This window comes from Ailuropoda melanoleuca, chromosome 1, assembly GCF_002007445.2.
Source record: "Ailuropoda melanoleuca isolate Jingjing chromosome 1, ASM200744v2, whole genome shotgun sequence".
NCBI lineage: Eukaryota > Metazoa > Chordata > Mammalia > Carnivora > Ursidae > Ailuropoda > Ailuropoda melanoleuca.
In genome coordinates this window covers 190,638,268-190,662,585 of record NC_048218.1, presented here as the reverse complement: position 1 = coordinate 190,662,585, position 24,318 = coordinate 190,638,268, and the positions used below count along the sequence as shown (strand labels likewise).

The window sequence follows — 24,318 nt, the reverse complement described above, 5'->3', positions numbered from 1 at the left end:
TCATTCTCTGTTAAAAAAAAAAAAAGTGGTAGCAAATATTCTGACATTGTCCCCAGAACTAGAAAAATCTGCACTAATACATCCACCACGATTGGCCACAGATTGGTACCTGTCCATATATACGACTGGGTTTCTTCCCCCGACAGCTGAGTAAAGCCCATCTCTTATACTTCACGTTACACACGTGGACGTCATTGCCGTTGCTCTCACCAAACGGGATGCCTGTACCTCCAAATACCAACAGGTTGTTTCCATGCAGCACAACTGGGGAAGGAGACGCACAAATTCCATTTATGTACTGGCTACCTGCAGTATGTTCCCACATAAACCCAGAATAACTGAGAAACTAAAAAAATGTCTGTCTTAGTGCTCTCAGAAGAAAATTCAAACCACTGACATCTAACTACTACAAAGTTCTGCAGAAAAAGGTTTAATTCACACTCTATGGACTATAGCATACAGGTAGCTCATTGTTAGATATGTGACATGTATTCAGTACATATTTGTGGAGTTCATGAAACACTGTGTCTAACAATATTAAATGACATGAACTGCCTCTGAAGACAGTTCAAGTACGCAGCAAATCAGAGGAAAATAAAGTATCATCTTTGCTTCGGCGAAGACCCAGCAGGACTCTGGATGAAGGGATAAAAGGATCATTCTGTTTTTGCCAGGGGAATGAATGATCTCTACATTTTAAATTATGTTTCTGTCACCTTAATCCTTCACCAGATAAAAAGAAACACCAATACCCTGCTGGTAACTTTGGTGTTCTCTATACTTCTTCTGTTCCTGCCACCACATACACACACACACACACACACACACACACACAGGCACACACATCCTTTCTCTCTCTAATGACAAATATTCCCAAATCATGCTACTATATTATTTCAATGGCATTTTTTAAAATCGATTCTTCAGTTGCTCTACTGTGAGAGTGAGTAGGCGCTCTGGAGCCAGCGACAGCTAGGTTTCGATTCTCATGTGACCTCAGTAAAGTCAGTCAATCTCTCCAAATTCATCTTCACAACAACCCTATGAGGTAAGAACTAACGCGATCTTCTCCGTTTTTACAGAAGATGACACAGAAGTGGAGAGTGGCTTAAATACTTGATGAAGGTTTCCCAAAAAGAAACTTGCCAAGCTCGGATGGAATCCCAGGCAGTCCGGCTCCAGAGCCTGCACTCTTAGCTATTCCCTTAGGGCCTCTCTAGTAGCCTCGGCTTCTCATTTGTACAATGGCAATAATTCTAGTACGTGCATCATAGAGATGCTGTGACGTAAACTGATACTGCATGTGAAGCACTTTGTTCAAAAGCTATTATCGTCATTACAAACCCCCTCTGTTGATCCCCTACTACACTTTGCCTAGCATATATACGATACTTTATACTGAACCCCAAATATCATCAAGCAAGTAAACAGTACGCAGCTAGATTCAAACTCAGGACTAGCCAACTCCCAAGTGATTTGGAATCACCATGCTACGTTATCACCGCAGTAGAAAGTCTATCCCTTAACAGGGTTTAATCATACTACACATTTATTACAAATTGTTAACAAGCAGCATGTGACAGTGACCTGTCCTCACAGACATGTCATAAAGTCAAAAGTTCAGAGCCGCGTGCACTCACGTGACATAGATGCCAATTCCCGGGGCATGTAGCCGTCTGTGCCCATCTGGTGCCATACTCCGGTAGCAAAATGGTACCTCCAAAGCTCCCTGAAGAGAGGGTAGTCTTCATTATCTGGCCCTCCAGATTCATCATAATCTGGGTTATAACCTCCAAATACATAGAGGTTGGTATTATCTGCCACACAACGATGTCCACTTCGTGCTGGTGGAGGTCTGTGGCCTAGGAGAGAAGAAGACCGTTTTCCACAGATGGCCAAGCAGATTAAAAGCACAAATAAAACTCGGTCACAATCGTTTTAGCTTTAAAAGGGAATCAGGGAAAATTTATAACATGGATTTACTTTTTATTTGCTTAGGTTATTTTTTACATTCACACACACTACTTAAGATTTTAAGGAGCTAGTCTCCATTTCTATTTCATACGACTACTTTCAGATTTGGGTTAACTGTAAAAAATTTTTTTCCAAGGGAGGTAAAATAGCATTATAAACTCAAAAAAGATGGCTGACAACTTAAAATTTTCAAGAAAAGAAGGAGGAGGGGTTTAATAAGCCAAAAGCTAACAGGACAAATTTTCTCATTTCCTTAAAGGAAAACAAAAACACAGGCCGACTAAATTAAACTGAAAATATTAGAGAACTACATAAATATAATCACAAATGTGAATGAGTCATGTATAAATAAAAATACACACACATAAAACCTATGATTTGTCCACAATATATAATTATACACTTAAGAAGAAAACTGGCTTTCCAAGAGTTACAGCAAAATTTAGAATTAAATACCACTCCAGACATTATGGCAGTTAACAAAAAATATCTTTATAGTTATCTCAAAGAGCATCTTTCATCCTACTAAGAGCTTTACTAAGAAAAGCTATTTCTACAATTTATATTTGAAAGCTTTCTGAAGTTTAAATTGCATCAACCTGTTCACTAAAAACTACTTCAAGATTATTTTAGAGTAAAAAACCCTAAAATTTTAGATTATTTCTATTATCCTTACAATTTTTTACACCAGTCTACACAAACCCTTACATAGCTACAGAATCAAAGATGCTTAAATCCAGACTGGATGGAATAAGAAGCTACTATAGTTACCCTTAAGACTTATCTACTTTCTTATATTAGGAATAGATATTAGTATAATGTTAATTAATATTTATGATGATGCTGGACACCTAACAAACATCTGATACACAAGTAGACACTTATTACCAACCTAACATAGACCTTATGTATTTTCTTAATCAAAATCCCACTTCCTAGCATATAATTTCAAATAAGAACAGAAAAGAAGTTGCACCTATCTAGAGAAACTAAAAAAACAAATAAACCATGAATCAATCACTGAATCCCTCAACTCTGACCTGTCAGTCCTGTCTGTGAATCTTTGCTGGCTCCTTCCTGTTCAAGTACTGAGTCCTCAACCCACGATTTAGAGCCTTTCATGACATAACGTTGGCCTGATCTCTCACACTCCTGCCTAAGTTAGTCTCTGCTTATAAAGCCAAGTCCTTCCCTTAGCCCTTGGTCTGGTCTCCTACCCTTCAATGCCTACTTGTGGAAATGCCTCCGAATCCAGCCCTTACAGCTTTCTCGTCAATAAAACCCTAGGGCCCTTAAAGTTCAGTACCCTGTGATTCAAATAATAGAATATACGTACACAATAAGGTTATTACACCATAACTATGTAAATATATGAATATAATATTAGGCAAACTATAATCATTTAGAAAACTTACTCATGAGCTGTGATTTACCTCAACAGAAGAACTCAATTTCTCTTTCTAGGAATCTTGAAACACAGGGAGTGTGGTGTGGAAAAACAAGCAAAGGCTCCTACAAAATCTAGATTTGAATCCAGGTTTTTTCTAACTGCTACCTTGAGCAAGTCACTGACCCTCACTGTATCTCAGCTTCCTCGTCTGTATAAGGGGATAGTATTCCTGTACCTCACAGACTTTTCATACTTCTATTAAAATGTTTATTGGTTTATATATGAATCTTTCCAAGTATCTGTGAGCTATTTGAAGAAAGGAATGTACTTGCATTCACCTTTCTAGCACCAAGCCTAAGGCACACAAAAAACACTAAACAAAAATTTACAAATTTAATTTTTCTCTACTCATTTTTTTAACGTTTGTTTTTCTTCTCCAAATAGGTTATAAGCTCCTCAAGGGCAAAGATCATGTATAACAATTATCCTGTATTACCCATAACACCTAAAACAGTTGGAGCTATATAAAAGACACTAGGAGTTTCACTGATTTTTAATTTCAGGCCGAAGTAAACAGTGACAGGCATGATCAAAATAGTGTACAGCTCTCAATGGACCTTGATAGTATTATACTTAAGAGATATACAATTTCAGGGGCCGGGGTTGGATTATGCAATGGTCTTCTCAAAACAGAATTGCTTCTAAAAATTAGTGAGACAAATTTAAAGAAAAAACAGATTTGCTGTGTTCAATAGATGGGAACTCTAAGATCTCTATAATGTCATTTGCTTTACTCCCTGGAGTCAACAGATAATTTTTTAAAACTGCTTTTGGCATATTTGTCCAAAAATATGAAAAGACATACAGTATACTCTAGGATTTTCTCTCAATGGCTGTACAGCAGATATTCCGAGTTAACTGACAACTATTTTTGTGACAAATAGAACTCAAACGGATTAAAGGTTGAGGAGTTAGTGAAAAGATGGTTTTATATTTATCCACTCATTCATTCATTCATTAAAACAAAAATATTACTGGATCCTTGCTATGTACCAGGTATGGCGTAAGGTGCTGGGGATGCGGTGAGGACCACTACCATTTCTGTTCTCTAGCGCAGGTAGTCTAGTCCTGCACCGTCCAACGCAGTAGCCACTAGCCACACGTTAATGCTGACCACTTGAAATGAGGAGGGTTGAAAAACACCACTGGATTTCAAGGACTTAGTATTCACAAATGAATGTAAAAATTACTAAATTTTGTATTGAATGTATGTTGAAATGATATTTTTGATGTCCTGAGTTAAATAAAAGTATTAAAATTAATGCCACCTTTTACTTTTTTTAATGTGACTAATAGAAATTTTTAAATTTGTGGCTCACATAGCATTTCTATTGAACAGGGCTGGTCCCACTCAATTGCTGGCTTTGTAAGTAATTTCATTATCTATGCAAATTAAACTGCTGGGTAAAGAGTATCCGATCAATGTTTGATAAATATTAAACATGCTGTCAAGAAGTCTGATAGCTGGGAGTAAAGAGGTAACTCTACTTTCTCTTTAGTCAGTAACTAGAGATTTCTTTGTACACATTTATAGCCCAAGAGTGACTAACATATCAGAAAGTCAAATTTTACTTTGAATAAATCATGGGAATTTGTCAGGGTAAATGCCATGGAGACTAAGCACTGGTTTTTATTACGTGGGATAAAGCACAGGCTCATCAGCCTTGACCAAAATAAAATTGGGTTTTAGATTGTTAAATAGTTCTCTGAATCCTCCCCCCAAATTCTCCATGTGCAAATCCCACTTTCCTAAAAACGACTTGCTACTAATAAGATCACCCATTGAATTAGGATACCTGATTCAGGAACTTCCACTAGAAAATGTAAATACTTCAAACATAAAGAAGTCAAAAATTAAAACTGAATTTGTATGCAGAGGTGAACTCCCAATATCCAGAAGGCAACATCCAGCCAACGGAGCCCGTACCTAGGATGCCTGAGCCATCTTCTCTTCCGTGCGGTCACCTTGTCACAAACACTTGCTCTTTACCCCAGGGCAGAAGCAAGAGCTCATGCTAACCACAGAAATGGGCTTTCGGTTCTAGCCCAAAGGAAGAGAGAAGCTAGCTGTCCAACATGAGGTGACAGATGATTTGGTGATTAGCCAATGTTTTCACCATTACAATATTGTAACAAAGCTTCCTTTACGTATGTTCATATGCAAATGACTGAGAACTTCTGGGTCAAAGGAATATACACTTTAAACTGTCATAGATGCAATGTCACAGAGCCATATTGTTCTCCAAAAAGACCAGAACAACTTATACTCCCAGCAGTGATTTCTGGAAGTGCTTACTTCTTTACACTCTCTTTAACTTTTTCATCTGTGCCCATCAGAAGGGTGCAAATTAGGTGTCTGGTATTTGTATTTCCCCGATTTTTACCAGTTCAAATGTTTATCAGCCCATTTATATTTCTTCTTTGGGGAGTTGCCTGATCATATCCCTTTGCCTACTTTTCTAGCTACTGGGTTGTTATCTCACAAATTTGTAGAAATAATGTATTTATAATATTTCTTTCATCCAGCCTGCTACTTGTCTTAATTTTTCTTATCTTTTAATGTATGAAAGTTTTTGTGTAACTGAATCTCTCAATCTTTGAAAAAAAAAAAAAGAAAAAAGACTGCTTTATATCTCATTTATCTCTGAATCATAAAATTATAAAAATATTTTCATTTAGTTCTAGTAATTTTATAGTTTTTTTTTTAATACTCAGAACCTGAATACATCTAGAACTTATTTTTGTGTATTATATGAGGTAGGGCTCTAATTTTCCCCCCAAAATGGATAGGCTTTGCCCTCAAACCACTTATGGAAAGCCATTTCTTCTATACTGAGTTGAAATGCCACCTTTATCACACACTAAATTGACATGTGCTAGAGCAGAATTAGGAAAATCCTAATATCCAGGTCTAATCACAAAATTGGACACAAAACCTATTACTCTTTAAGAATGTGCACAACTGGGGCGCCTGGGTGGTGCAGTCAGTTAAGCATCCAACTCTTGGGTTTGGCTCAGGCTCTGATCTTAGGGTTGTGAGATCCAGCCCTGTGACCAGCTCCATGCTCAGCACAGAATCTGCTTGGGAATCTCTCTCTCTCTCTCTCAAATAAATAAATAAATCTTAAAAAAAAAAAAAAGAATGCACACAATCAATATAAAGCAAAATCACAGAATCTTAAATGCAAAAGCTTGCAAATAAAATTGCATATAACATTTATTGCCTAATAAGTCTATTACTTACAAGATGTAGCCACCTCTAAATATCCTATTAAATATTTGTGGGGAGGCCATTAAAAACCTTTACTGATAAAAGTACTAGCTAGTTATAAATAAATAGCCTAAGGGATAAATTCAGTTTCACTTAACTGGTCATTTTTTCCCCAAACATAAAGCTTTCCATTACCTCTACCGGAGAAGACAGGTCTTCTGTCGTACACCTGGAAGACTGGACAGGAAAGCCAAGGAAGACTGAGCCAGCTGGCTCCCGCCCCTGACCAGCAAGCAGACTTTTTACTACTCTCAGAGTCCAAGCTGCTCAGGCAAAAGCAATCCATTCATATCAGCGTGCGATATTACATAGTTTATTAAGCATTTCCTACCAAAGGAACTCCATACCCTGTATGAGATGCATATGCAAAGATCTGGCTTGTCAGGGCAGATAATCTTAGTGTCTAAGATAGCAGCAATAAAATAAAATTCCTTTGACAGACTCTGGTGTTATCATGAGTTCATTTCAGGAACTGATCACAGCATACTTGAGATAGTTGTTACACTGTACCTAGTTACATATCACTGGCTTCAGGGCTCTATCCAGTTCCACTATTTATCAACTCCTATACCATTATCACACTGTTTTAATTATGATAGCTTTGAAGTACCTGTCAACATCTAGTAGAACAAGTTCCCCTTTGTGTTACTTTTTCAAAAACTTCTTGGCTGTTTTTTCCCATTTACTCTTGCAATGAATTTTGAAATCAGTTAAAAAAAAAAAAACAAACCCTATGAAAAGTCCCTGGATATAAGACACCATCTTATCCAGGTGATCAAAATTAACATCATCATAACGGGAAAAATCAACACCATCTGCAATGGAGATGAACACAGTATTACTTCAGGGTGGGGATGCTGGGGTGGCTCAGTCAGTTAAGCGTCCGACTCTTTGATTTTGGCTCAGGTCAGGATCTCAGGGTCATGACATCAAGCCTTGCATGGGGCTCCACGCTGAGTGTGGAGCCTGCTTAAGATTCTCACTTTCCTTCTCCCTCCCCCCTCCTTGCTCACTCTCTCTCTCTCTAAAAAAAATAAAACAAAATGACTTCAGGGTATTCCTACCAAAAATGCATAAGCTGAATGTAATCATGAAAAAACATGAGACAAACACAAACTAAGGGACATTCCACAATATAACTAGTTTATAATGTTCAAAAATATCAATGTCAAAGCTAAAGATATACGAAAACTGAATGCAACATATGATTTGGGATTTTCTTTTAGTTACAAAGGACATCATTGGAATAATTGGCAAAATCTGAAAGGTCTGTAAATTAGATACTAGTGATAATTTTAATCATTACTTATAGTGTTAATAGTGTTAATTTCCTATTTTGAATACCAGTTCTGCTGTCAAAAAGAATACAGGTTTTTCAGGAACAGACACTAAAGTATTTAGGGGTAACGGGGCATCACGTCTGTAGCTTACCCTCATACAGTTCAAACAAAAACAATACGCTTGTGCATATGTATACATGTGTTATATATAGAGAGAAAGAGGAGGCGAAAGGGGAGAGGAAAGAGAAGAGAGGGACCAGGATCAAGCAAATGTGATCAAATGTTAACATCTGGGGAATCTGGGTGAATGGTATAGAATTTTTTACCATTCTTATAGCTTCTCTGTTGAGTCTGAAATTATGTCACAAAGGAACATAAATGTCTAGTCATTTATCCTCATCTTTGATAGCCAACAGTATAGTTTCATTGCTTTCTTCTTGTTTTTTATTTCTAGGTACTTTATAATTTTCCACACAATGGTGAATGGATCTCTCTTTTGTTTTATTTTCTAATTGGTTATTGTTAATATAGAGAGAAGTAATTTATCTTTGCAAGTTCAAACTTTATCCAGCCAACTGTCTGAATTCTGGTATTAGTTATCATTAATTATCTCGAATTTTACAGTAGACAATCACGTACATGTTATTAATGACAACTTTCAGCTCTTTCTTTCCAATATATGTACCTTTTATTTTTTTTCCTTGTCTTCTACAGTATTGGCTGAAACATCCAGGACAAGGTTGAAGAGTGGAGATGATAGTGAGCATTTTTGTCTTATTTTTACTTTAATGAGGATATTGGTAATGTTTCACCATTATACATAATATTTGCAATTGGTTTCTTATAGATAGCCTATCGTAACACAAATTTTCCTTTATTTTTGGATGTCTGCAAATTTTTTCCATTACCAGGAATGGGAATGGGTTTTTTTGAAATAAAATTTTTATTGAAATGTAACATACAGAAAATTGCATACAAGAGTACAGGTTGATGCATGTTAACAAAATGAACACACCGAGTATCAAATTTTATTAAACATTTTTTTGATATCAAGAAAATCTCACTGGTTTTTCTACTTTTCTGATTTTACTGAAATAATTAAGCTTTCTTATTTTTCTTTCCTTTTCTCCTAGGAAGATCTACATCCTATTACTGCTGATATTTTTTTTAAACCCATAAACTTGGGGTGCCTGGGTGGCTCAGTCGGTTCAACAGCTGACTCTTCATTTCAGCTCAGGTCATGATTTCAGGGCCCTGGGATCAAGCCTGGCTTCCCAGCTCCTCACTCAGCATGGAGTCTGCCTGAGGATTCTCTCTTCCCCTCTGCCCCTCTGCTGCTTACATACACGCCTTCCCTCTCACTCTCTAATAAATCTTTTAAAAAACCATAAACTTTTGTTTTCCTAACAATATTAAGAATAAACCACATATACGGGCAACCGGGTGGCTCAGTCGGTTAAGCGACTGACTTGTGATTGCTGCTTAGGTCATGATCTCACAGTGGTGAAATCGATCCCTGCGTGGGGCTCCATGCTGGGCTGTGGAGCCTGGTTAAGATTCTCTCTCTCCCTCCACCCCTCCCCACCTTCCCCACAGGCTCCTGTGTGCATGTTCTCTCTCTCTCAAAAAATAAACAAGCAAACAAACAAACCACACACGGAAAGAAACTTGGCTATTAACAGTGATTACTTCTGGAGAGGGGTATGAGGTGAAGAGTAAAGATGAGAAGCAGGGCCTTTGTTTTTTTAATTTAACATTATTGTGAAATATAACACATGTATAGGAACACATATAACTATAAATGCATAGCTTAACAAATTGTCAAAAAGGTAATCGTCATTCAGGTCAAAATATTGAATATTGCCAGCACCCAGATGCCCCCTTACCTGCTCCTTTTGGTCACAACTCCCTCCATCCCACCTCCTTCACTTCTAGATGAAACGCATTTCCTATTTTTATGGCAATCGTAAAACTTGCCTTTCTTTTAATAGCTTTGTCATACCTAAGTATGCATCCCTAAACAGTATTGTTTATTTTGGCCTAGTTTTGAAGTGTATTTTAGTAGAATGATATAGTATGTATTCTTTCTGGGCTCTTTCTTTCCTAATTACAAGATTCATTCATGTTGTTCGGGGTGAAGTAGTCTGTTCATTTCCACTGTCAAACAGTATTTCTTTGTATGAATATATACCACGATTTATCCACTCTACGTTGCGTGAATAGACATTTGGGTTGTTTCGAATTAGTGACTCTTAATGCTGCTATAAATATTTCTGTACATGTTTTCAGGTACACAGGGACCCCCATTTGTTGGCTATAGATCTAGAAATGTAATTTCTGAGCCACAATATATATAAATCTTTACCTTTGCTAGATAAGGTCAAACTGTTTACAAAATACTTGGTATTGTCATCTTTTTAATTTAGCAATTCCTATTAGTTTGTAGACTATTTCATTGTGGTTTTAATAGGCATTTGTATCATTACTAATGAGATTGGGCACCTTTTCCTGTTTTTTGGCCAACTGGATTTTTTTCTTCTGAGAAATGTCTGCTCAGCCTTTTATACATTCTTCTATTGAAATGTCTGTCTTTTTCTTACTAATCTGCTCAAATTTGTTATATATGCTTGAGATAAGGACATTCATTTTTTACCCTTTGCATTTCCATATTATTTGAATTTTAATAAGCCCATATTACACCTGTAAATTCTAAAACAAAAAATTAGATGATCTTAAGCAGTTTTACTTTCTCCCTACCCCCAATCTGTTTAAATCATCTGAAATGTTTTAGAATGTTACTTATATCTATATTTACACACATATACACATACATACACACATATTATTCTGTATTTTTACAGAATGTTACATACATAAAACATACATACATACACACATTTATCTTATTCTTAAGTATTTCATAAATCTTTTCTTAACAATTAAACTTGGCTTCATGGTCCCTCTATTTGGACACAACTCTTAAGTTTTACTGGTTTCTTTGCACACTGTTGGCTTCCTATATCCCAATTTTCCTCTTTCTTGTATTTGTTTTCATTTTACTGGGAGTATTTCTTCAAAGTAATTTTCTGAAAAAGGATATGTGTTGTAAACTTTCAGAGTTCTCATTTATTTTTACTCCCACTTTTAAACATTAGTGAGGCTGGGTACAGAGTTCTGTTCAAAATAATTTTCTCTCAGAACACTAAAGGTACTTCTAGCAAATCATGTTGCTGGTGAGAAATCCAACAGTCTTGGTCTAAGACTAAGAAAATGGGAAGTATTTTCTGTCTCTGGAATCGCAAGGAGTTCAGCAAAGTATAAATAGATGCTTTTGTTTTTGTGTTCTTCCTGCCTGTTCTTGGTGGGCCCTTTATACTTGAAGAGTCAGAGTCTTTCTTCAATATAGGGAAATATTCTGTATTTCTTTATTTTCTCCCTTCCACTGTCTGATCTTTCCTTCTCTAACTCTATGAAATGGATACTGGATCACTTAGATTTATCCTCAAAGTATGAATTTCTCTCATGTATTTTCTCTTTTGGTCTTCTTGCTTTATGGTCTCTATACTGCCTCTTTTTTATTTTCATAAAAATCGGTCTTAAGCTTGTCTTTTAACACTCCAACTGCATTTTTATGTCAGCAATCAAGACTCCAACACAGGGGCGCCTGGGTGGCACAGCGGTTAAGCATCTGCCTTCAGCTCAGGGCGTGATCCCGGCGTTATGGGATCGAGCCCCACATCAGGCTCCTCCACTATGAGCCTGCTTCTTCCTCTCCCACTCCTCCTGCCTTGTGTTCCCTCTCTCGCTGGCTGTCTCTATCTCTGTCAAATAAATAAATAAAATCTTTAAAAAAAAAAAAAGACTCCAACACAGAACTAATTCTTTAATCATTTATTTTTCTCCACGGCAGTTAGTTTTTTATTTATGGACCCAATTCACCCTTGACTCTGAGGAGATCTCTATGATCAGATCTTCCTAAAGTTCCATTCTGCCTCCTCATTATCTCTGTTTCCAGCACAGCCAGGTGCTTCATTTGTTCATCTGTCATCCTCTTTCGGGTCTAATCTCCCTCAAATGTCTCATGGGCCTTGATCACCTATTTCTATTAATAAATGAAGGACTACGTTGGTTAGTAATTGTGAAAGACATGGGTTTCCGCAACAGTTGTAGTACTTTGTCTCCAAGCCTCCAAATGGGAGGTCTCTCTCACTGTGGGCCTCTGCAGGTACGTGGTACACTGACAGACAGTTTGCCCTTTAGAAGTGAAGAAAAGGTAAGTAGCTTTGCCTTGGTATCGCCAGAGTGAGAAAGGCCGTACTTTAATGGTATGGTCCTTTAATGTACATCACACATTCACAGAGCTCCCTCCCTTTTCCTGTCCCTGTTCCACCTCCCTCATCCAACGCTCTGCTTTGTGCCTCCACTCTCTCTCCAATCCCAGGCCATACAACATAGCCTGCTCAACCTTCCCCCAAAGCAAATCCCCTAACTCTGCCTGAGGAGCCGTTCTCATAGTTTTATCCTAGGAATTAATGCTGTTGCCAGAGCTCTTTAGATGAAGAGAGAGAAGTAAGGGAAATAACTGTTTTGGAGGAAAAGTCCCTTAATTATTTGCCTTGATTTTCCATTTTTCCTACACCTGCTCCCCATTCCCACACTTGCTGATGCTGGGCTTGGAGTTTCAGAATTCTTACCCTACCAAGAATTCTCTAATTTGTAGCGTGCGGCAGGAGCACCTATTTTAGGTTCCATTTTACTCTGTTCTGGTTTCTCAATCAATATAATTCCAACTGCTTTCTATTACCCTGAAAATCCTTAGACTTTCTGGTATTATAAATTAATAATGAAAGCAGCTAAGATTAACATTGGCTAAAAGTAAAAACTCAAAGTGCTTTGCACAGAATCTCTCTCTTGATCTCACAATAACCCTAGGAGGTAGGTACTACTATCATCACCCTTATTTTACAGATGAGGAAATTGAAGACAAAAAAAAAAAAAAAAAAAAAAAAAAGAGTAAGGAACTTGCCCAAAGTCACACAGTTGCTAGAGCCTGGATTCAGACATAGATCATCTGGCTTCAAAGCCTTCCTTTTTATGATTTGTTTTTTTTTTCTTATGTCTGTTTTGTCTTTCGCAATGATAGTAAGAGCATGGAAACATAAATGGGTACGTTTAGGCCATCATTTTGTAATGGTAACCCATTGTTTTTATTACACCAATACTGTTTCACACCACACTTTTAATTGGTAGAGATATCTTTATGAGAAAATGCAGGATCTAGTGAAGGAATCTAGTGACAGAAAATGAGGCCTTTGAAATTGTTTAAATCAGAATCAACAGAGGTAATGCATAGGATTCCCAAAATGAGAGGCTTGAAAGTGGCAATTTCAAAAGCATATTTTTTCATCTAAGAAAACAATAAACAACAGCATTTTTGTGTTCTCAACAACTCATTAGTTTACTGTCACACCACCAGAGAGAAGTTGAGAACGTATGAAAATTTTAGTCCCATCCTATTCCCTGACAGTGGCCTTTTTAATAATTCAACTGGACTGAAATACCCATGATATACCTACCACATGCACTGTGCTACAGACTGGAGGTGAAGAAATGAAACGCACTGTCCCACTACCCCTGCCCTTACAGAGCTTACAGTCTAACAGCAGGCACGGGCAAGGCAACCAATGACTATAACTCAGTGTGTAAGTGCTGTGACAGGCAGGTACAATGAGGGTGGCGTCAGAACAGAGAGGCCTTCCAAGGAGGTTTCCCCGGAAAAAACTCTTACGCTGAGGGTTCAAAGATACACTATAACTGGTTTGGGGAGATTATAAACTGAACGTATCATCGTTTCTCTCAAATCTGCCCCACTATCCACCCACATAGCACATATGAAGAGCACAATCGTCCACACAGAAAGCTCTTCCTCTTCAATATTAGTCAAATCAATCAAGTCTCATCAAATTCTTCGTCCTTACGTTTCCAATCAATTCCCTACTCTCTGCTCCTATGACAACTCCCTTCGCTGCAGCCTCTCACTGCTCACCTTGATAACTGGTCTTTCAGTTAAATCTCTTCACTGGTTAAAAAACCAAATGAGTCTGAAAACTGCCCTTGGGTGGTACCCCCACTTGATCTGGGCCTTCTCCAGCTTCTTCTCTCCATACTCTTTCCCACTATGCTGAACTCCCTACAGTTCTCTGAGAGTCTATGTTCCGTTTTGCCTAACTGCCTTTACTTAAACTGTGTGGTCCCCATGATCTGAGATATTCTAACCCTCCCTTGCTCATTAACACCTACTCGGCCTTTAAATACATCTCTTCAGAAGTCATGCTGACGGCCACTCCTCTCCTTGCTCACCACAAGCTGAGTTAGGTACCTCTTCTGTGTAATCCCATACCATACTACCTCATCAGGACACTTATCACAAAGAATTACACTCAAATTATTTTCTGTAATTGTTTCTTTATCTGATTCTCTATTATCTAGATATTGAGCTAGTACACTGCCTGTTACACAGGAGGCAATCAAGAAATACTAAAAGAATGAAAGAATGAACGAACGAACGAAGAGAATTAAGTCTGTGAAAGCTGATGAGAGAACCAAAGGAGATAATGGAGAGAAGGACAGAATGTTGGAGCAATACCCACCTCTAGTGGGTAGGAAGAAAGAAGCTAGTGAGGGAAACAGAATGAACAATCAAAGAGAAGAAGAAAACATCTGGGATTGTACAGGAAAGTAACCCAAAAGAAGAGGGAAATTTAAGAGGGTGAAGGTGGTCAACAGCATCAAACACTACAAACAGGTCAAAGAAGGCGAGAACTAAGACAAGACCACTGACTTAGAGGCAGTCACTGGTGACTGATGATGGTGATACTGGGTTTACTCCCGCCTCCCTCAGCACTGGCAGAGACATCTTCCTCAGCCATTGCTGGAGGCAAGTTAGGGCTTACAAAATAATCAAAGGTGTGCAACTTACCTCTCCTAATCTTTTTTTTTTTCTATGATTAAAAAATTAAAAAACAGAATATTCAAAAGAAAATAAAATCTCACCATCCAGATATGATGTTATTTCACTGCTTCCTTTGTTTTTTTTATATTTATAGTTGTACAAAATTGGTATTATATTAAAATTCTACATCCTAATTGAACAATTTCTTAAATGTACTTAAATTTAGCCCAAATTAGCTTTCTAATTGTAAAACTATAAATTAGCATTCTAGTTTATAAATAGAAAAAAAGGTTATAGAGTTTGATGTGCCTGCTTGGCCATGGATGCAGAATGATTCATGTCACATAACATTAAAATTTTATCTTCTTAATTTGTATCAATAAAACTATTATTTATTCTAAAAGATAGCATACCACCCTAAGTATCTTATCTTGACCCATTTAGTCTAGATTTTATTCTTTCCAGGCTATGGAACATGGCTGCTAAAAATAGATTAGGTACCAGATATAGAACATCTATAGAAGCTGCAAGACTTTTTTTTTTTTTACTAATCTTCAATCAAAATTAGATATGGTGGCTTATAAATAATTTAATGAAGTCTAAATCACTACATTCAGCATGCTTGTCTGAAAATTTGTTATATCTAGAAAAATAGTGTGAACCAGTTTTCAACCTTCTTTTGAGATTTTTTTTCAGTATAGAGTACGTTTTGGTGGAAAAAATAAGAAATAGAAGGAATGCAACATTTCTAAAAGTAAGAATTACTAGGTCAAAGAATGTCACCATTTTTAGGGTTTTTTACATATTGTCAAACTGAATCCAGATAGACCGTGTTACATTTTCACTTCCCTCAGTGTATGAGCTTCATGTCCCTATACTCTTGCCAATGCTGGTATTCTTATTTTTAGTCTTTAGCCAACCTCATAGGTGAAAATGATATCTTATTAATTACCATGTTTAATAATAGTAAAAATAAATATTTGTTCATATTTATTGACCTTTCCTTTTTATGAACTGATTATTCAAGCCCTTTTACCTATTTTTTTAGTGGGCATTTGCTTTTTAAACTATTGATTTAAAAGAGGTCTTTATATATTCATGATAGTAACCATTTGTTACAAATATTATCCCCTTTAATTTATCTTGTTATTTATTTATTTTTATTTTTTTAAGTTTATTGAATACACTGCAAGGGAGCGGCAGGCAGGACAGCAAAGGAGAAACTGTCTGCCATTATTTATGGTTTTTGACATAAGAGGTTTTTAATTTTATACAATCAAATAAGTTTATCTTTATTTCTTCCTCAGGATATTTAGAAAATTCTTTCCTAAACTCATATTTTATAGATTATTCACTCAAAGTTCTTTCTCATATGGTTACAGTAGAATAATACTGATATCAGTTAGATGATTTATTTCTACCATCTACCATCTAATACATATTAAGTGATTCTAACTCCCTAAAACTTATAATTACAATTCCAACAGTGGTCAATATGAAACAAAGGTTTAAAATTAAGTTCTAGACTTTTCTTACTCCAATTTTAGCTGTTTAGACAATTTTTAAAAACCAGAGATTTGAGTTTAGAAAATTCAAAGTTCCCTTTAACCCATCCATATGAAGCACAGATCTCTTGCTAGTTATCACCCACCTCTCAAAAACCTGTTAGGGATCCTTATGATGGGACAGGACTGAATGAAGCGCCTCCTAACTGGGTCCCATCGTATTTTCTTCTTACCTGTTACCACAATTATCAGCAATAAGTCAGACACATACAACACATGGCAAATAATACATAGTTACTGTAGTTATAAAGACAGAAAAACAGGAAACAAAACAATACTTGAATACAGAAAGAAGTGATGTAAAGTAGCATTTAACCCTGTTTTAGAAGTCAAAACAAAATTAAATTAATATATAAGCAGTGATGAAGGTATTCAACTTATCCCCAAAGAATACAAACAACACGTACACCATTTTTCAGAATTCTGGTTCAACAGAACATGCATTCAATAATCACCAATGCCATCTTGTGGCAAAAATTCACCAGGAGCTTTACAAACAGATTAGAAATTATGACATTTTAAAAAACCAGTGAATGTCAAAAAAGGAGTTCTGGCTAAAATTAATTTGGCATAATGTAGGCTTCTGTTTTCTTCCAGGTTTGGTAGTCTTTTATTGTTAAATGGTTAAGAGGATAAAGCAATGGGCACCATTCTTTGAATATGAAATAAGCTGATTAAAATGCTATAATTAAAATGTTATGGTGACAACCAAATAAAGCAAACATTTAATATCTTAGCACTTCCACTGGGGGAAAGAAAAAAGGAAATTCATCTGCCTTCCCAGGAAGCAAATCAGCTCCATATTAATCCCAATTAAAACTTGTTTTCTTATAATATAGTAGAAAAATACAAAGCATTATTGAACTGGTAAATGGGAAAATTTTGTCTCTTCCCAAAGTTTTGACAGGTCCCAAAGATAGCTTTTACTGGCAATACAATTAACATTTGTATAGAGTTTAACATTTACAAAGAGCTTCCACACATATTACCTCATTTGATCCTCACAACAATCCCGTATGGATTCAACAGTCATTTCATTAAGCATCTGCTGTGCCATGAACCCTAGGCTAGGCCCTAGGGTAGTGCAAGGAGATGATTCCTACCCTCAACAGCTCCTAGTCTTGTGAGGAAGGCAGATGTCTAAACAAATAATTACATTACAGTGAAGTGATTGCCATAACAGCAGCCATAAAAACACTTTGAGGAAGATATTATCATCTTAATTTTAAAAGTCAGGAAGCCAAAGGAAAATTAAGTGACTTAATGCCTGACCCAGCATCCAAGCTCAGCCTGTCTGACTTCAAAACCTGCCTTCTTTCCACTATACTACACCACACTTACCCTGTCTCAAATTCCTTGGAAAGTGTACAGTTTTGGGGTTTGGCAATTGAAAATATATTTAGATGTTAATCAGCAAGGTCTGGTTTGCTTACTGTAGTACCTGTACACAGAGATACACAAATAGTGTGTAATGAAATGGCACTACTGGCGCATATGTACTTATTATTGTGGAGAAGAGAGACTCCTTAGCAAGGGGAAGAAATATTCATTTTTGCAAAAGGGTTATCTTTTAATTGTCTAAGTCTTTAAAATCAGCAATGCCCAAATGTTGGTCTACAGACCACTGCCAGACTAAGGTAAAGACTGACCAGCCCAAAACAAAAGGAGGAAAAAATGGACAAGGCAGTGATTTTTTTTTTAAAGGTAAAATGCTCCATTTAAAGTCCTGTCCTTTTTTCAGGGATTAGGAATTTTTTGTTATTAAATATGCTTTATTTTATGAAATGAAGGTGATAGGAAATGGGCAGTTGGTCTTGGTTTTATTATTCTTTCTTGGAAAAACAGAACATTTACAAGTCTATGTGTAGCCCCAAAATACATATATTTTTTAAATTACAAGTTAATGACATCCAAAAGTCTGGAGAACCACAGCTTTAAATCAATACAACTTTTGTTGATAACTCCTAAGTCCAACATTATAAACCATACTGTCAAAGGATACATAAGATTTATTAAGAAACTTCCCCTGACCTCAAGAAGCTTATATTCTAATTAGGGAGACAAGACAGACACATAAAACAATTAGATAGCAATACAAGACAGAATATAACAAGTGATTAGATAAAAATTTGACATTTTTATGTATCAAAAGTGTTAAAATGTACATACCCTTTGACCCAGCTATTCCACTTCTAGGAATTTATTCCTAAAGAAACAATCACAGATGCATGGAAAGATGTATGGACAAAGATACTCACTATGATATTATTTATAATGGTAAAAAATTAGAAACAATTTCCATGTCCAATGATAGGGAGATGGTTAAGTAAGTATGCTAAATAAACATACTTAAATATGTTCATATTCCACACACCAAAAAGTATATACAAGAATATTTATCAACATGAGAAAACATTCACAATATATTGCAAACAAAAAATGCAAGTACAAAATAGTACCAGAGTATGATACCATATTAGTAAAGAAAAAGTGCTTGTATAGATTCATGATAAAATACAGGAAGGATAGACATCAAATTTTAATTGTGGTTATCTTTGGGTGGTTATTATGAGTGATTTTTGGATTTTTCTCCTTAATGCTGGTCTTTACTTTCCAAGCTTTCCCACTGAGTAGGCATTACTTTTGGACTGGAAGAAAAATAATATCATATTACTTTATTTTTTTAACTATGTTAAAAAAATACTGTAAAGAAACATACCAAAGTGTTAACAGTGGTTATGATTAGGGTTGAGGATTATCGCCTCTTTTATATTATCCAAAAATTCCATGATACATTTTATAATGTAAAAATATAAACAATTTTTTTTGTTTATAGAGAACAAAAGAATATCACTCGGGGAATAACATTGAAAATTACTGAACCAAAGTTATAATAAAAAATCCTTTTGATGTTTTCTCAGAGCTCTGTCAAACATCTTTGGCCTGTTTCTCTCTCAGCCACCAATATAAGTCTGTCATAGGCACAAGCTAACGTTGACTCTACAGAGGTTATTCATGCAAAGTAGGCACTGACTTCATAACCCACGTTTTCTTCCTTTACCAAAAGATCAGAAACAGAGAGAAACCAGCAACATAGCAAATATATGCCTCTCCAATTTCGTATAGATATATTCCTGGTCTGAAGTTTTGTTCATTGAAGCTTTGATTTTTATATATTCAAACTGCCAATCTTCATTTGCGATTGCTTCTACTCTTGAAAACAAAAACAAAAAACATAATTTCTTCAATATTTTATTTTTTGCTAATGTTTATAATTTTTTAAAAGAAATCTCTATGCCTGGCATGGAGCTCGAACTCAGGACCCGGAGATCAAGAGTCACATGCTCTACCAACTGAGCCAGCCAGGCACCCCTATTTTTTTTGGCTAACTTTTATTTTTTTTCCTTTCAATTAAATTTATTTCATTATAAATACGACACAGGCATTGACTGAAACAGGGTGGTAGGCTGAGCATACTCCCCTTTCCCCAAAGCCTGGCCAATAACACAAAAGCCATTTTTTTAAAATCCATAATCAAAAGAAAGCAAGAAATGTTTTGTTGGACTAACACTATGAGGAGTCGTATGAAAAACACGGTCTTCTACATCCAGAGCATGCGGTCAGAGCAGCCCTTGCAGTAAAATAAGCCCAGAGGTGGGAAACAGCAGGAAGAACTGAAACAACTTACAGAATTTCCAGGTTGGGGGTAGAACAGAAGTTACAAAGCAAATCAACCTCTCCCCCTTTTACTTCTTTGGGTCAAGCATTACAGAACAGAGGTATTCCCAGATGGGAATAGTGGCATCAAACAACACAGGTGTCACTCACCTAGTAGGAATAATGAGTATAAACACTGGATCAGAGAGATAAGACAGAACCCTGGATGGATATTAACTCCCAAGTAGAAGAGGGGACACTTGTACAAAGAAGACTGGCAATGGTACACTCCATCCCATTCCATCTTTACCCACAATCAGTGGAGACCTGCTGCAGTAACAGATGTAACATTTACAGGGAGGCTAACAAGGACTCTTAAATAAAGATAAATGAGTACAAAACCAAGACTCAAACATGAAAAAGAGGCATGAGTGACAAACAGAAGAACTCACACCCGAAGAAAAGAGAGTTGACAGGTTAAATAGGGTAAGATCTTAGATCAAGTATAATTAATATCCTCAGAGATATGCAAGATAATAATACATTTATTTTAAAAAGAAATCAATTGGAACCCTCGGAAATTACATTTTGATCATTGAACTAAAAAACCGAAGAACTGAAGAGATATAGCTAATGAACAAACTAAATTAGTACAGTGCAAGATGGAGCCAAGAAATTCACCAGAATACAGTACAGAAGGAAAAAGAAGTAGAAAGTATTTCACAGAGCTAAGATATAAAAGAATTAAGCAATCTCAACCAAAATTCCAACTGCCTTTTTTCCAGAAATGGACAAGCTAATCATAAACTTCATATGGAAATTCAAGGAACCCAGAAAACCAAAGCAATCTTGAAAAATAACTAAATTGGAAGACTTACACTTTCTGACTTCAAAACTTACTACAAAGATACAGTATTCAAAACAGTTTAGTACTGGCATAAGGAAGGACACATAGATCAGCAGAATAGAACTGAGAGTCCACAAGTAAATCCAAACATCTATGGTCAATTGCCTTTTGACAAAGGTGACAAGACTACTCAATGGGGAAGAACAGTCTTTTCAACAGATGGTCCAAATTCTGTATCTACTCAAACTCTCAATTGCGAGAGTGAAATTAAGACATTTTTTAATGTACAAGGACATGAAAACTTTGCTTCCCTCAGACTTCTGGTGAAAGAATTAATCAAAGAAATACACTTGGAGCTAAAAAAATAAAAATTAATCCAGAAATGATAAACAAAGTACAAGAAAAGGGTAAGGAGAGAAACCAGTAAGGCCTTGAAGTTAAGTGCTGATTGGGAAAAGAACGAAACACAAGTTTACTAATATTCAAAACTACAATCTCAGATGATATTGGCAGGAATAATTGTGAGGGTAAGAAGGGGGTTGAGAGAAGGGAAAGCAGAAGAATGATAAAGTCTTTGCCCTGTTCAGAAGAAAGAAATATAAAGTGATTAATACAGATATTGACAGAAAAATACAAATTTAGGCACTGTGCAAAAAATTTAAGAGCACTAGATGGTTTCACTCCAAACACTGAAGGAAGATATAATGCTTCTCTTACACAAATGCTTTCAGAGAATAGAGGAACTCATTTATGAGACTAAAAGAACCTTGATATCAAAATCTGATAAAGACATTAAAAATAACAACAGGTCAACATCCCTTATAAACAGGCACAAAAATTCCAAACAAAATGTTAACAAATAAAATAAAAGTTATATAAAAACGATAATACACCATGATCAAGTGAAACTGATTCCAAGAATGTAAGACGGATTAAACATTAAGAAATCAGTATAATTCACCACATTAACAGAATAAGGAGAAAAACCGTATGATCATCTTAGAAAAAGCATTTGATAAAATTCAACACCCAGAAAACTGGAAAAAAAGAAACTTATGCTCACACAAAAACCTGTACACAAATGTTCACAGTAGCTTCATCAATAATAGCCCAAATCTGGAAACAACCTTCCAATGAATGAGTGGTTTAACTGTGGTATACCCATACCATGGCATAATGTTCAATATCAATGAGCTACTGATCTGTGTAACAACTTGGATGGCTCCCAAGGGAATTGTGCTGAATGAAAAAGGTCAATGCCAAAAGGTTATATATTGTAGGATTCCATTTAGATAACATTCTTGAAGTGACAAAATTATAGAAACGGAAAACAGATTAGTGGTTGCCAGAGGTTTACCAGGGGAAGTGGCTGTGGCTATAAAAGGATAACACGAGGAGGTATTGCAATGGATCTGTTCTATATCTTGACTAGGTGGTCACACAAATCTACAAACGTGACAAAATTGCCTAGAACTCAGTACAAACATACATACAAATGAATGCATGTAAAACTAATGAAATCAAAGTAAGGTCAGTGGGTGGTATCAATGTCAACTTCCTGGTTGTGTTATTATACAATAGTAACAAGATGTCATTATTTGGGGAAACTAGATGAAAGGTATATGGAGCATTCTGTATTATTTCTTACAACTGCATGTGAGTCTACAATATCTCAAAGTAAAAAGTATTAAAAAATTTTAAAATATGAAAAAAACTGTGTTGATATGGGACAGATTGCATGCAAAATTATATGCCTGAAACAATTACGAATATTTTAACAAATAGAATTATTTAACATGATCTAAAAATTCTGATTTAGGTGGCTATACCACATGGTATGGTTTAATGCTTTATATAATTCAGTGTCATTTCAAAAGAGAAGCAAATTAATACTGTATTCAGAATCAATGCACAGGGGTGACTGGGTGGCTCAGTCAGTTAGGTGTCTGCCTTCGGATTGGGTCATAATCCCAGGGTCTTGGGATCGAGCCCCACCTCGGGCTCCCTGCTCAGCAGGAAACCTGCTTCTCCCTCTCCCTCTGCTGCTCTCCCTGCTTGTGCTTTCTCCCTCTCAAATAAATAAATAAAATTTTACTAAAAAAAAAAAAAAAGAATCAATGCAGTTGTGTAGATTGCTTACTTCACAAGAGCTCCAGGCCAAGTGGCTAAGTGGGGCTAAAATCCAGTCTGCACTCTACTCCCCAATGCACCCAAAGGACATGTTTATCCAGAAGAGCCATTTTTTATTTATTTATTTTTAAGATTTTTTTTAAAAAAGATTTTATTTATTTATTTAACAGAGAGAGACAGCCAGCGAGAGAGGGAACACAAGCAGGGGGAGGGAGAGGAAGAAGCAGGCCCCTANAGATTGCTTACTTCACAAGAGCTCCAGGCCAAGTGGCCAAGTGGGGCTAAAATCCAGCCTGCACTCTACTCCCCCAATGCACCCAAAGGACTTATGTTTACCCAGAAGAGCCATTTTTTATTTATTTATTTTTAAGATTTTTTTAAAAAAAGATTTTATTTATTTATTTAACAGAGAGAGACAGCCAGCGAGAGAGGGAACACAAGCAGGGGGAGTGGGAGAGGAAGAAGCAGGCCCCTAGCGGAGGGAGGAGCCTGATGTGGGGTTCGATCCCAGAACGCTGGGATCAGGCCCTGAGCTGAAGGCAGACGCTTAACGACTGCGCCACCCAGGCGCCCCATTTTTAAGATTTAAAACAAAATTTTTTTTAAGTAATCTCTACAGCCAATGTGAGACTTGAACTTACAACCCCAAGATCAAGAATCACATGCTCTACTGACTAAGCCAGCCAGGCATGCCTGGAAGAGGCATTTTTAAATAATTTGCACAATGGCACACTTTGGGTTAATGGTGACCCACTTGTTAACTAAATCACTTTCTTTGACACTTAGAATTATTGAGTATCTATTTCTAGCACTTAAATACACTCATCTTTAAGTTTCTGCCTTTTGCCTTTCAAAGCAAGAAGATCTGAACCGATATCTTAGTTCTGTTGTGTTGGTTGAATATAGAGTATTCTTTAGGAGGCCTCGGTTCTGTCTCAAATCCTTTTTGAAACAAAGTGCTATATAAATCAATACAAACCAAAATATAAATTACAGTGCTATATTGTACTGTGTTATGGCCTAATTAGTTAATCATAGCATTATATATATGTGTGTGTGTGTGTGTGTGTGTATAAAAACAACTGCATTCCCTTAATTACAATACTGTTCCAAGAACTCATCTAACCCTCATCACAACTCTATGAGATAGATAATATTATGACTCCCGCTTCATAGATGAGGAAACCAAGAC

The 24,318-nt window shown here is 36.3% G+C and overlaps 1 protein-coding gene across 3 annotated transcripts in view; it reads right to left on the bottom strand.

Moving 5' to 3' along the window:
- The window catches only part of KLHDC10 (kelch domain containing 10), a 76,882-nt gene that overhangs the window by 13,736 nt on the left and 38,828 nt on the right, over positions 1-24,318 (bottom strand). For 2 of the 3 annotated variants that reach the window (XM_034672073.1, XM_034672062.1), the window contains 3 exons: positions 16,579-16,665; positions 1,641-1,862; positions 110-264 (listed from right to left, as the gene is read on the bottom strand). In XM_034672073.1, the coding sequence (XP_034527964.1) occupies positions 110-264; positions 1,641-1,862; positions 16,579-16,665 (464 nt within the window). The remainder of the gene's footprint in view (positions 1-109; positions 265-1,640; positions 1,863-16,578; positions 16,666-24,318) is intronic. The other variant, XM_034672065.1, reaches the window with a different exon arrangement.